At 41.1% G+C, this 13,460-nt stretch overlaps 1 protein-coding gene across 7 annotated transcripts in view; it reads left to right on the top strand.

Moving 5' to 3' along the window:
* RERE (arginine-glutamic acid dipeptide repeats) overlaps positions 1 to 13,460 on the top strand; it is a 389,341-nt gene that overhangs the window by 269,160 nt on the left and 106,721 nt on the right. For 6 of the 7 annotated variants that reach the window (XM_019746719.3, XM_019746721.3, XM_074334103.2 and 3 more), the window contains 3 exons: positions 4,822 to 4,870; positions 11,729 to 11,853; positions 12,949 to 13,048. The exons of the other annotated variant lie outside the window; for it this stretch is intronic. In XM_019746719.3, the coding sequence (XP_019602278.2) occupies positions 4,822 to 4,870; positions 11,729 to 11,853; positions 12,949 to 13,048 (274 nt within the window). The remainder of the gene's footprint in view (positions 1 to 4,821; positions 4,871 to 11,728; positions 11,854 to 12,948; positions 13,049 to 13,460) is intronic. 7 annotated transcript variants of the gene reach the window in all.

Genomic DNA, 13,460 nt, shown 5'->3' with positions numbered 1-13,460 from the left:
CGGGCGTGACTAACATCTTTGGTCTCATTTCATATACAATATCCTTTATCTGGCCTTGTGGGGACTTACACTGTCCTTGGTCTGGACTTTCCTTCCGTAATTGATGGTCACCTTGGCTTTGCCCGTACCTGCTGTGTTAACAAAGCAGAAACCTCTTCAGTGGCTGTTGTTTAAACACAAGATAGAATGAGGTCTGAATTTCTGTGAATATCACTAATACTTTCATTCATATAAATGTGTGAATTAAATAAATTAATACATAGAAATGAGATAATAGTATAGAGCATCTAAAACAGATAGAAGATACTCAAATGTTTGTTAGCTTTTGTTGCCATAATTGAAGGATAAACCTGGCATCCTCTAGGTTAGGGACCTTTTGAATTTTAGCCCCCAATATTTTCTAAAGTTCAGAATGTTTCATAATCAGCGCTTCTCAGGGTGTGATTTGTGGACCCTATTATTAATTTTATCAAATCCCAACCCTTGAGGTCTGTCTTTGTAATATTCTTTGTGATGAAATGGGACGTGACATAAATTCTGCTGCATACCGAAGGACATGGGTTATTGTTTGAGTTAGAGCTTAATTAACCACTTTTTCATAGCACACCATTTTTATTTGGAAGAATAACTGACAGACAGACTGAGATTATTGAAACTTGGGAGAAGACACGTTATTGAAAGTGGATGAACTAAGCCTGCCATTTGAAGGAAAACAACTAACTGTGTTTGCCAATGCTAAGATCTGAACTTGCAAAGAAAAATTAGAATTTTGAAAAACTTGTACCCACCACTCTGAGCTTGACAGCTTCTGTGTATTTATAGGCTTTCCTTATGAGATGGTTGGTGATATTAATGAACGTGATTTTAAAAAAAATTGTTTAATGAACTGTGTTGGTATTTGGAAGGTAGGCATAACTTAGTGAACTAATATTTTCCATCTAACCAATGTGTGTATGACATTTCAAAATCATGCCTGGCCGAGACAGGCTAATGGATTTTAATGTAAAAGTGTCCAAAAGATCACTGATAAGGTTTTAGATTCACGTTGTACAAAAGATTTAAGAAACAATCACTTGTTGAGTTTTGGTGTAGTATAAAAAAGAATATCCATAATTATCAAAAATATATTAACATATTCTCCCAGTTATAAATCTGTATGAGGCTACATTTTCTTCATATACTTTAACCAAAACAACATATTGCAACAGGTTGAATATAGAAGCACTTATGAGACTCCATTAAATAGATTTGCAAAAATGTAAAACAGTGCCTTTATTTTCACTAAGTTTTTTTGTTTAAATACAATTATTTTTCATAAAAATATGTTACACATGTTAATACATAATGAGCTTATTGCTATAAACAAACAAATATTTTGAAGTTTCTCAAAAACATAACTTTCTTGGGATGCTCAGTAATTTAAAGACTGTAAAAGGGTTGGAGACCAAAAAGTTTGAGAATTGTTGTGATACGTACGAGGGAAAATGTAGTAGTCAGCATATGGTTGTTGAGTGTTTTCTACCAGCTGTTGATACTACACTCACAGAAAAAGTTCTGGTGATTTTGTCACGTTTTACGTCTTCGTAGTCCAGAGATGTTCATGTAGCCAGGGAACTTTCCCTTTGTCCTGAGTGCATAACAGTGGCAGGCAAGTACTGTGTTAGATTCTGGGGGATACAAAACCTGGATTAAGTATCCGTTCTTGTACTCGAGAAGCTGGCAGTCCCAGAGTGGGTGGAGGTAGGAAATGTCCAAATTAGTCATAGCGGGCTATTATCCTCTAACATGCTGTATGAAACACAAAAGGAGCTTTAGAAAGAAGGGAGCAGGGAGGCAGCCGGGGAGGGACGTTTAATTTAGAGTTTGGATGCTGTCAGAAGAGGGGAGGGTGGTGATTGTTCTGTGGAACTCAGATACAGCTGGGTACTGGCAGTTTCCCATGAAGCTTGCTTCTCATCTTTCATCTTTAGTTCACATTCTGACAGTTTTTCTCTCGGGTGCATCCAGTTCCCTCTAATGGGGTGTGTTGCTCTCTACCTCTTTGTATCTGGAGCATAAAATGTATTTCTACCATGTATTCTGTATTCTGGAGCTCCTGGATATGGTAGCTAATGCCATTGTCTGCTTACCTTGGATCCCAGTCCTGCTCAAAAATAATTGTGTTGACTCTCTTGGTATAAAATCCTAATATTTGAAAGGCACGTATGACTAACAAATGCTTTTGTTGTCAAATTGATTTTTTAATAAGCTTTTTAAAAGGTTCTTTGTTTTACCTTTATTTGGTGCTTTTTAACCTACTCACCATATTAGTAACCTTCATGGATGTAAACATAAAAGAGAGAAATTAATTTAGGCTCTTAGGGTACCCCAACACATTTTCTTGTCTAACTTATAGGCAGTATTAATAATTATTAGCCTCAATTTTTACACAAGTAAGTGGGATATAAGTAGTTCTATTCAATAATGTATTTTGGGGTTTGTTTTCAGTGTGTTAAATTTTTTAGCTAAATATGATACTGGCTTAGTAAAACATTAAAATAAAAACCAAAAAAGAAAACACACAAAAATAAAAAAGAGAAGAGTGTTAAAACAGAATGAACCAGGACTGTTTGTGCTGGAGCTATGGAGGACCTAGCAGCGTGTGGAGCAGCAGTGGGGAAATGCTTTCATAACCAACCACTCGAGCACCTTGGCATCACATAGACCTTCTAGAAGAGCCGGAAAGTTGAGCTGTGGGCTCAAGTGACTGGATGGGCTGTGGCCGGAGCTTTCTGAGATGATACATTTGGCTCCACATAACACTTACGTGTAGGCAGGCAAGCATTTGGAAAGTATTTAGAAATAAAGGAGAGAGCTTTTGGCAGCTAGTTTTGTTCATAGCTAGTTACGAAACAAACAAGTTAAAAGGGAAATGGTAATGCACTGACTGCTTGTTTTTCTTAAAGAAGTTTCCTGGTGAAAATAGCTGCCTGGCCTATTTGATTCCTCTACTTATCTCTGAAAACAACCTCTTGGAATTCCTACTAGTCGTACCTTCTAGCTTCTGGGTCATTTGCCTACTGAAGAAACGAGGATGACTTGTATTTTGAAGTCAGCACTTCGGGCAAGCTGTTCTCCCAGCACGGACCCCCCCGCCACCCCACAGGGTCTGTCCCACTTGGGAAGTCCTGTTTCTCCCTGTTGTTGTGCTGCTGTCTCCTTCAGAGGTGTCTTTGGGACTTAACCACTTCCTAGACTGTCTCCTCTTGAAGACTGCCTAGTTTTGGTCACTCCCCTTAGGATTTGTTGTACTCTTTCTCCTGAAATGTTTTGTGCTTATGACTGTAGTGATTGGACCTGTCCGGTGTGGAGGGGATGGATGCTACCTCCCCTGGTAGACGGGTTTTAAGCTCATAAGTACGGGATCCATGTCTTTTCTTTCTGTTACTCGTCTCTCTTTCTTTGTCCTATCTGCGGCCCACCTTTGCCAAAATGAGACTCGTCATGGGAAGAATTGTTAGATTAAAAGAGGAGAGTGCTGGACCCAAGGCCCCTGATGGAAATAACGGGTTTTTAAATCCATTTTTAACAACTTCAAACGTAACAATGCATGGGAGAAAAACAAGAGACTGCTTCCTGTTTGGTCCTTTGCTGCTTTCTTAATGCTCTTCAGCTCAGTCTGAGTCAAGAAGTATTTATCGAGTAGCTCTCATGTGTGAGAGTCTTCTCCGAGGCACTATTGTCAACACAACAGAGACTTGTCACTGGGCACAGAAAGGGTTTTCCTAATGTCACAGGTAGTCAGGGCTCAAATTGAGGGAAGCAGGCAGCTGGGGGCTGGGAGCTCCGTCTGGGAGAGCAAGGGCTGTATTTCTTGGTCCATCGCTGCACCCAGTAAGTGCCGTGTGCAAGGCCCAGGACAAGAAAGATAGTCAGTGAATGTTTCGTGAAGGAGTGAAAAGAGGAAGACTCCCCACACTTCTGTGGGTGTGTGGGGTGAAGTGAGGAGGAGATCAAGAAAGGCTTCTTGGAAATAGTGGCTTTGCAAAGGACCCTGGATGGTTAGGGTTTGGAGCAGAGGAGGGTGGGCATTGCAAGTGCAGCAAGAATGGCACAGACAGAAAAGAGGAGCTCATTCACCTCCGAGACCTGCTGCGCTCATTCCCTCGTGTCTCCATCTCTGCTCGCGTTTCACTTTATTACTAAGACTTTTCCTGACTGTCCCGTATAAAGAACTGTACAAATATTTCATCATTTACCACCTACTTGATTCCTTGGCCCTTATCATCATTTGATCTATTATCTGTGTCTTTGTTTTTTACCTGAATTAAAATATAAGTTCCAAGAAGGCAAGGACATTGTTCTGTTCATTTTTCGTCTCCAACACCTAGGACAATTTCTGGCTTATAGTTTGTACTTAATAATTATCTGTTGAATGAATGAATGAATGAATGAATGAATGAATGAAGTAAATGACCCAGTTTGTGTGCGAGGAACCAGAAGTTACCTGGTCTACATTTTAATAAGGTTTATGGTAGAAGACCCTGAAATGTTTTGAAAAGAAGAAACATCTGTTGGGATTCTGCTGTAGAATGTGCCTCTCTGAGGCGTGGAAATACAACGGCACAGGAACTCACGACAGCAAGCTGCCGTACTGGGGTTTTTAGGAGAACAAGGTTTTAGAGATGTGTGTGTGTGCAGGGCAACATTACAGATAGTGGAGAAGGTAATTCTTCCTGAGTTATGCCTCATTTATTTGAAGTGAATTACTTTCCTTGAAAAATGTGTGAATGTTTAAGTCAAAACTATATTTACTAACTTCATCTACTCTTTTCATGACAGGAGGCTGAACAGCACCCAGGGGGAAATTCGGGTTGGTCCCAGCCATCAGGTAAAGCACATTTTAGTAGCTTCTTTAGTAGGTTTTCATTTCTTATTAGTCTGTGGAGCAGCAACTTAGAACTGTTGTTATTGCTACAGGGAATTTTTATATAAACGCAAAGGTTTTTTTCCAGGTTACCTCATACTTTTATTTTTTAATTGTGGTAAAATATACATAATGTGAAATTTACCATTCTAGCCATTTTTAAGTGTACAGTTAAGTGTCAGTAAGTACATTCATATTGTTGTGCAACCACCGACCTCCAGAGGTTTTTCACGTTTCCAAGCTGAAACTGTCCCCATTAAACACTAACTCCCATTCTTCGGTCCCTCAGCTCTTGGCTTCCACAACCCTACTTTCTGTATAAATCTTCCTGCTCTGGATGTCTCGCGGCAATGGAATCCCACAGTATTTGCCCTTTGTATCTGGCTTATTTCACTTAGCACAGTGTCTTCAGGGCACACCATGTTGTAGCCTGTGTCGGAATTTCATTTCTTTTTAAGGCTGAGTAATCCGTTGTGTTTGTCCATTCACCCATCGATAAACGTTTGGTCACCACATGCTTTCATTTGAACATTTTAAAAACTCCTTTTCCTGCAGCAGAGGCAAGATGGTGAGGATACTTGTCAGTCAGAAGCTTGTTGTGTTGTGACCTGTGCCCTCTCATGTTTTATTCTGTTTACTGAGACTCCAGTGTGGTGTTTGTCAGCTCTTCTTTTGATCTCTCTATCAGTTAGGATGCTTTGATGGGCAGGAGCAGAAAACTCCAGCTGGCCTTGGCTGTTTGTGGTCTCACATATCATCACATCCTGGTCAGACACGACCAGGTTCTGCTTCTCGGGGACTTTCTTGGTGTTTGGCTGTTCCCATGGGTTGGCTTCTTCCGTTGGCCAGTGGCTGAATTTCACTGACACTAAGATGCACTTCTTTCCTTCACATTTTATTATCTCTGACAGGCTTCATTGTACATTCTGTGGTGTGATTATAATTTAATTGGCAGCATTCCTCCTTTCTAAATGCACACAAAATAGTAGTGGACCTTACAGTGAATGACATGTAGCAAATGTTGAGAGGAGAAAAGGGATCATCCTTCTTTTCCCCTTAGAAGCAAAGGATATTCTCCCACATGCTCTCCATTGGTCCTCACATCTCACTGGCATGGGTTGGTCATGTATCCATTTCGAAGCCATGAGGAAAATGGGTTCAACACGAATGGCATGGATTGTCGTTTGAGTTGGAATGGATGTCGGGGAGTCAGCCATCACATCCTGGCAACTCCTTATAAGAGCACAGAGGTTTTAGTTGTCTATCTAGTTAGTCCTTTTCTGTCTAGATTTTGAGCATTTCTTGTACGTCATTCAGATTTTCAAAACCTATTTTAAGTCTGTAATGAGAAAGAAATTAAGAAGTAAAGGGATATTAAAACAAAAACACAGACACCATCAGGGGCATCTAATTACTAGGAGATACTTCTCATCCCAGAACTGGGAACGTAACTGAGATAGGCAGAAAGAAGCTGCAAGAGGACCTTTCCCTTAATGTCTGCCTTGTTCTGGTACAGTAAGTCCTTGCTTAGTGTTGTTGATAGGGTCTATGATGTGAAGCCAAACGACATACAATGACACCAGTTTTACTGTAGGCTGATGGATGCAAACGGGAGTTAAGTTCCTGTCGCATCCCATCATCCTGATAACGAAACTGTATTTTCTGTGCTTTCAGGCTGAGGAGTTACATTTTAACCAAGGAATTGTACTTGCCTGGAACCACTGGGTTAGATCTCTCACTGCTCCCTCTTGCCACTGTATTTTCCCACTTGTTTTTTCTGCCTCTGTCTATGCTTCCAGTGTCTTGAGATCCTTGTACTAGAATTTTATTTTACAGATTTTTCTCCCTACCATAACAGAAAATGTAGTTCTTAACTAAAAGACGTTTAAATTCTTAGAAAGGAGCAGATTTACTATGCTTGGATTTTTGTATACTTTCATTTAAAATCAGATTTTTATTTTGTATCAGATTATAAATATATTCTGTATGGTTTGATCTTCAAAAAGAAGTGTTTTGGAGCGCCAAATATAACAGGACTTTTTTATGAATTGGCGACGTTTACCTTCTTAAAAATTTTTAACTTTTTTATTAGGTAAAATATTAACATATGCAAAAGTAGGGAAAGATTAGTACCCCCATATTCCTTATTCCTTATTACTCATATTCCTTATTACTCAGCTTTCACACATATTAATTTATGGTAAAACGTGTTTAATTTATTCTTTCTCACACCTCTACCACCATTACTTTGAAATGAATCACAACTATATCATTTTACTTGTAAATATCCCCAAAATAAGAGCTCTTTCAGAAAACACAATCACAATATATCAAACCTAATTCAAATTAGTAATTTCTTAATAGTCAACTGTCCAAATTTCCCTCTCACTTTCTTTTTTATTTTTTTAATTATTATAGCTCAAATTGGAATCTAAATAAGAGTCCTCCATTGCAACTACTTGATGTCTCACAGATCTCTTTAAATTCATGTTTCTCATATTTTCCCCCACCTCTCTCAATTTATTAGGTTGGTGCAAAAGTTATTCCGGTTTTTGCAATTTTTAACCTTTTCAACCGCAATGACTTTTGCACCAGCCTCTATGTATTAAAGAAGCTGAGTATTTTGTCCTATAGGGGTCACACATCTGTATCTGGCTGGATTGCATCTTTATGTGCCATTTAACTTGTTCCCTCATGGCTGGCATATCTTGAAAAATAGTAGTTAAGTCTGGTGGTTTAATCACATTCTAGTTTGGTACCCTCCCCTGGCAGGAATAGTTCAGGACGATACTATCTATGTGCATCTAGCAAGGGTCACATGTGTCTCTCTGTTAATGATGTTTTGCAGCCTTTGCTTGTTACTTAGACCCACTGTTGAATTAGGGATCTCAAAATGGTGGCATTCAAATCCTAGCATTCCTTCCTTTATTAGCTGAATAAATGATGCTTCCTCTTACTGACTATTTGATTCCCTGAATCACACAGGAAAGGCAAAATAAACGCTTCGTTCTTTCCCTCTATTTACCAGTTTTCAAAATATTGAGTTGGTTTCCCAGCATCTTCCACTGGTCACTAGTAGATTTAAAATTATTCATTATCTGCTTAACCAATTGCAGTTTTTCTTATTGGAGATTAAATGATCCATTTGGGGGCTAATGTCTTGCCTTGTTCATTCTCTACCCTAGATCTGGAATTGAACTCTCCTCACAGGACTCCTCAGTGTTTCAGTGGGAAGTGACATTTTTTCACTGGCTGCAAGGGTGTTCGTTATTACTGGGTGGGTTACTGTTTCCAGGCCTTTTCAGGGAACAGATTCGGAAATACAGTTTTTTTCCCTTTTCTTCTTTTTTAAGAGTAAAATGTGTGATGGGCTTCTTGCTGATACTTCTAATTCAAATTTTTTTACATACACTTTATTTTAATCCTGTTTTTCTTTCATCTATATCTGTATCTTTTTCTCACGTCTCAAACCCCATTTTTAAATAACAACTTAAGTATTCATTTGCTTTAATCCCATAATACATATGTAAACAGCTCAGAATAACAGTACTCACACTGGTAAAAACGATATGATTATTGAAAACAGCTTACTGTTAAATATTGTTTTGGTCTGAGAATATGTCCCAGTAGAGCTGTACAGGCAAATTAATATGTTTTAAAGTTACTTGAAATGGTTCCTAGAGAGGAACCAACTTAATGCATAGCTAGATGCATTTGTTTCATTTTGTTTTAGAGTTTTTAAAGGATTGTTGTTCTTTAAACTTAATTTTGTTTTTATAATTATGTAAAATATTTACATGGCTCCAAAGTCAAACCTACAAACGAAGTATGTTCACAAGTCTTCCTTCTGTCCCTGTCCGCTTCCTCCTCCCTCACTGAAGGATAATCATTTTTGTTTTTAAGGTTGTGGTTTATCCTTATGTTTATATTAGTCTCTTATACATACAAAATTAAATTCTTATTTATGTTCCCCACACCCCCTGTTCCTAGATGATGGCAGCAGAATACACACACTTGTGCCACCTTCCTCTGATCTCTTAACAGTAGATCCTGGTGTTCCCTCCAGAGCAGTACATGGAACCCCTCCTCCTCTCCTTCTCCACGGAGCCCCACTGAGTGGCTGTAACACTTTCTTCTTCCAGTCCCTGATGATGGGTATTTGGGTCGCTTCCAGTAATTTGCTGTTACAAGTCATGCTGCAGTAAATAGCCCGTGCATAGAAGTTTTTATATTTTTGCCAATGTATCTTTGGGAGACATCCCTAGAAGGGGGATGGGATTACTTAGAGCACAAGTGCACGGGTAATTCTGAGACCTTTACAAACCTCCCTCCATAGAGATTGTACCATTTTGTGTTCATATTAGCAACACAGCCTTGCATGTTGCCACAGCCATGTATATCGTCACACTTGGAAGTTTATGTCAACCGGATAAATAGGAAATGGTACCTCAGTGTCATTAATTTACATTTCTCTTCTCAGCAAGGTAGACCATCTTTGCCTATGATTAAGAGCCATGTGCATTTCCTTTTCTGTAAACTATCTAATTGTATTTCTAGCTTACTTTTCTCTAGGGAGGTTGGTCCTTTCCCACAACGGTAATACCTTTTCATTATCTTAACAAACAACCATTGGACAGCTACTGCACCAGGTCTGTACCTGGGACTGCAGAAGCAGAATGCGGTACAGACGTTAAAGATCTTTTGACATGAATATTTACTGTTTTAATTTTATTCTAGTACACTCACAGTATGTTAAGCAGAACTAATTGTAGCATCCAATTAAATGTTATAAAAGTCAGTACTAAATAAGAGCATCCCTGTTCAGAGAAAGTGCTCGATACACATTTAGAGACATCAGAGATAACCGGTGACTGGCGCAGAGGTGGCAGACTGGTGGCCTGGGGTCCACATGGCCCACCGATGGTGTGTTTTGGCACACCATCGTCTTAAAAACTTGAATGACGAACATTTAAAACCGTGCACTTTCACATACTCATCAAGAATTTTGGACTTTGGAGGATGCAGAAACACTGGTTCTCATTCTGCGTGGCACCATTTCTGGGATGTGGCCGCGCTCTCCTTTTCACTCCTTAGGACCTAATACCTGCATGCCCAGTATGGGAGCCCCTGCCACATGTGGCTTTGATCGCTTGGCACGTGGCTAGTCCATATCGGAAAGTGGTTCTGTTGCATTTAATGTGGATGCTGGAATATTTAAAATGAAACATGTGGCTCTCGTTCTTTTTCTGTTGGACGGTGCCGCCTTATCCTCTGCCTGCTTAATTCACTTACGTTTTTTACCTGGGTTCTGTGGACACGGCAGCTTTGAAACTGCAGCTCTTAGTTTAAAATATTAAACGTGTCCACGTTCATCTTTTAAGACAATCAGAACATATGTGTCTTGCAGATGGCTGGCTTTTCATAGATTTCTGATGGTTCTGGTGGTACCTGCTTCCTCTTCCTCTGCCCCAGCAGAGTGAGGATGGGAAAGTGCTCCAGGTGTTTACATCTTGGTTGTGGGGCACTGATGGTAAATATTTTAAATTGATTTATTGTACTTATGTTCACTGAATTGAACTGTTCGTACCTAATGGATACTGGTGAGTCTGCTGTGACAGTTCATATCAAGACACAGAACAGCTCTGTTGATGTAGGAATATTTTTCTGTGAGTCCCCAAATGATGTAGATGATGTTGGATCTGCCGGCAGTTTCTGGGTGTGGGCCGGGATCGGGTCTCGTGAAGCCGAAGAATGGACACACGGACTAGGGAGAGGCAAGGAGTTGTACAGGAAGATAGTTTATTAGAGGCAGGAGAAGAGGTTGCAGCTCCCGAGCGGGAGGGCGTCCCGAATGGGGGTGCCCAGTGACTGAGGCAAAAGCTCTTACTTTTACACCTTCCCTTATCTGCTTGGGGAAGGGGGCTGGAACCTTCTAATGGAATTCATCCATCAGGTTTGTCCTGTTTGCCCATCCTGAAGGGATTAACGAAATAACCCATTCCTGTCTATCAGATCTGCTCCTTTGTCCGGCCAGAAGGGATTTGAGATTATTTATTAACCTCAAGGCGTATTCTCATGTCCCAGTCCTGGAGTGAAGGAGACATTTCAGGATCTGGAATTTCAGAATATGGCTGCTTTTTGTTTATTCCACCAGGGACCCGCCTGTCTACCTAGCAACATGCTAACTAACCTGTCTCACTGTCATCTCAGAAAGTTCCTTCCTGCCCCTCAGGCAGTGCTCTCCTCCTGAAGCCACCACTCACCCAATTTCTATCACCATCATTTAGTTCAACTCTTTTTAATGTTAGCTCCAATTCTAAGTCTGTTTTTGATGTTTACCATGACATATTGTTATTGACTCTCTTGAGAGGAAGGAACATTAATTTGATAGGATAGTTCATTTAATTTTTTAGCAAATACCCTCAGGTGAGATTTCATTATTTGCAGATGTCTCTTTGTAAACTTGTATTTGAAGTGTGTGTTTTTCTCGTCTTCATCAAGGTGCTATTATCTCCTGAGACATTTTTTTTCCTTTTATTCACACTGTCCTTTTCTGTTTCATTTTGTGGGTCTCGTTGGCCCTGCTTTACCTTTGACACTATTTGCTGCTCCTTAAGTAGAGATTAAGCTCCATTGTGAAATCTTCTGTGGCCAGAGGATCCTGAAATGTGCTGCAGGCCAGTTTCAGTGACTCATGGTTTTGCTGTTATTTCCCGGCTGCCTAAAGAAAGAGGCCTGTGAGCTACTGCACCTGTTCCCAGGGCCCGCCTGAGGCAGCTCTGCAGACACCATGATTGTGACTTCTTCTTCCCTGTTTTACAGGCCAAACTTCCCGATTTGCAACCCTTCCCTTCTCCAGATGGTGACACTGTGACCCAACATGAGGAGCTGGTCTGGATGCCTGGAGTCAATGATTGTGACCTCCTTATGTACTTGAGGGCAGCAAGGTAATAGGACTTCGCCCCAGCCTGCTTTCTGAATTAGGCCATCTCAATTGACGTGGAGGCAATACACCTTCTCCTTTCCCCTGAAATTTTATTCCTATTTGGGCGTTCTCTGACTTCAAGTTTTGTTGTTCGCTGTATAATCAGAGCCCTGACCCTTCTTAACAGAGAAAAGAGTTGTAACATGGTAAAGTCACTTTTTCCTTCTTGAGGCTTGTCCCACATTAGCTCTTACAACTCACCAGGAGGAAAACGTTCTAAGCCATATGTGCAATTATCACCACTTCTCTGTACACTTGAGTAACTGGCTCATGCAGCCCATCTTCAGACCCCATCACAGGTTTCTCTACTTGATGGCTATTCATTGGTGCCAGGCCTAAATGTGGCATTTTTGTGGCTTACCTACATGAGGACTTGCTAGCCTGCAAATGCCTGAACTACAAAAGAGAAGTTGAAATCTGTCCCTGACACTCGTAGTGCAAGCAGGAGGCCTTCCTTTGTTTGGAGCGATTGCTTGGACTTGGGAGGCATCACAATGTGCAAAACTACACACTGAAACCAGGCCTGTGACTGACTGTTCGCTCTGGCTCTTCTGTGGTCAGCGGTGCCAAGCGTGCAGGCGTACGTACATGAGGCTGCCTGCGGGGCGTGAGTCACGACTAATACTGAGGCTTCCTTCCTGTTGGCTCCTTTTACCTTCATCCACCTAATGGTAGCTGATGTGTAGCATGAATGGGATTAAGTCCCAGGATTACATTTTGTTCCGTGGAGACTTTTCTTTCAAAAGATTGTAATCTAACCAATTGTGGGGAAGTAATTTTAGATTATTCATGCCCTCAAAACTAAAATCTGAGTACAAATAAAGAGTAGGAATAACACAAATGGACATGAGTAAAAGTAACTTCTCTCTTTCTGAGTGAGTGAAGGGTGACCTGTACAGAACTGTACATTTTTTTCTGTGTCAAACGAGCAGAAGCAGGACCGAGGACTCTGGCTTATTATGCATGTAGTAATGAAATTTGGTCTGGGCTGAAAATGTTCTCTGGAAATTGAGGGTTAAAGTTTCTGTACTGATGTTTTCCCTTCCTGTCTTCCAAGGAGTATGGCGGCGTTTGCAGGCATGTGTGATGGGGGCTCCACAGAGGATGGTTGTGTTGCGGCCTCTCGGGACGATACGACGCTCAATGCTCTGAACACAGTGAGTCTCTCGAAGTCACCCTGGGTGGGAAGAAAGTTCCTTGGCCCTGCGCTGACTGTAGGGGTGTATGAGGAGCCTCGGCTCTCAGGAGTGACCGCTGTGCTGTGGCGCTGGCATTGGATGAGGTGTGGGCGTGGCCATAGGACTCCCAAGACCTTGGGCCCGTGATGCAGCAGCACGTCCGGTTCATGTCCCGGCCTGCATCTGTCCTCCCGGATGGCGCTGAGCCTCAGCTGAGAGCCTAACGCTGGTGGTGAATCTTGACTGAGACCCCACAAGGGGAACAGTGTGCACAGGGGATTTAATGACTCCTCGCAACAACCAGCTGAGCTGGTTCCATTGTCATCCCCATTGTAGACACGAGGAAACAGCTTGGCGCGAGGAAGTCATGATCCAGGGTCAGGCCCTACGA

The sequence above is a fragment of the Rhinolophus sinicus genome, chromosome 14, assembly GCF_057876585.1.
Source record: "Rhinolophus sinicus isolate RSI-liver-muscle chromosome 14, RSI-T2T, whole genome shotgun sequence".
NCBI classification, from domain to species: domain Eukaryota; kingdom Metazoa; phylum Chordata; class Mammalia; order Chiroptera; family Rhinolophidae; genus Rhinolophus; species Rhinolophus sinicus.
This window is presented reverse-complemented; position numbering and strand designations above follow the sequence as displayed.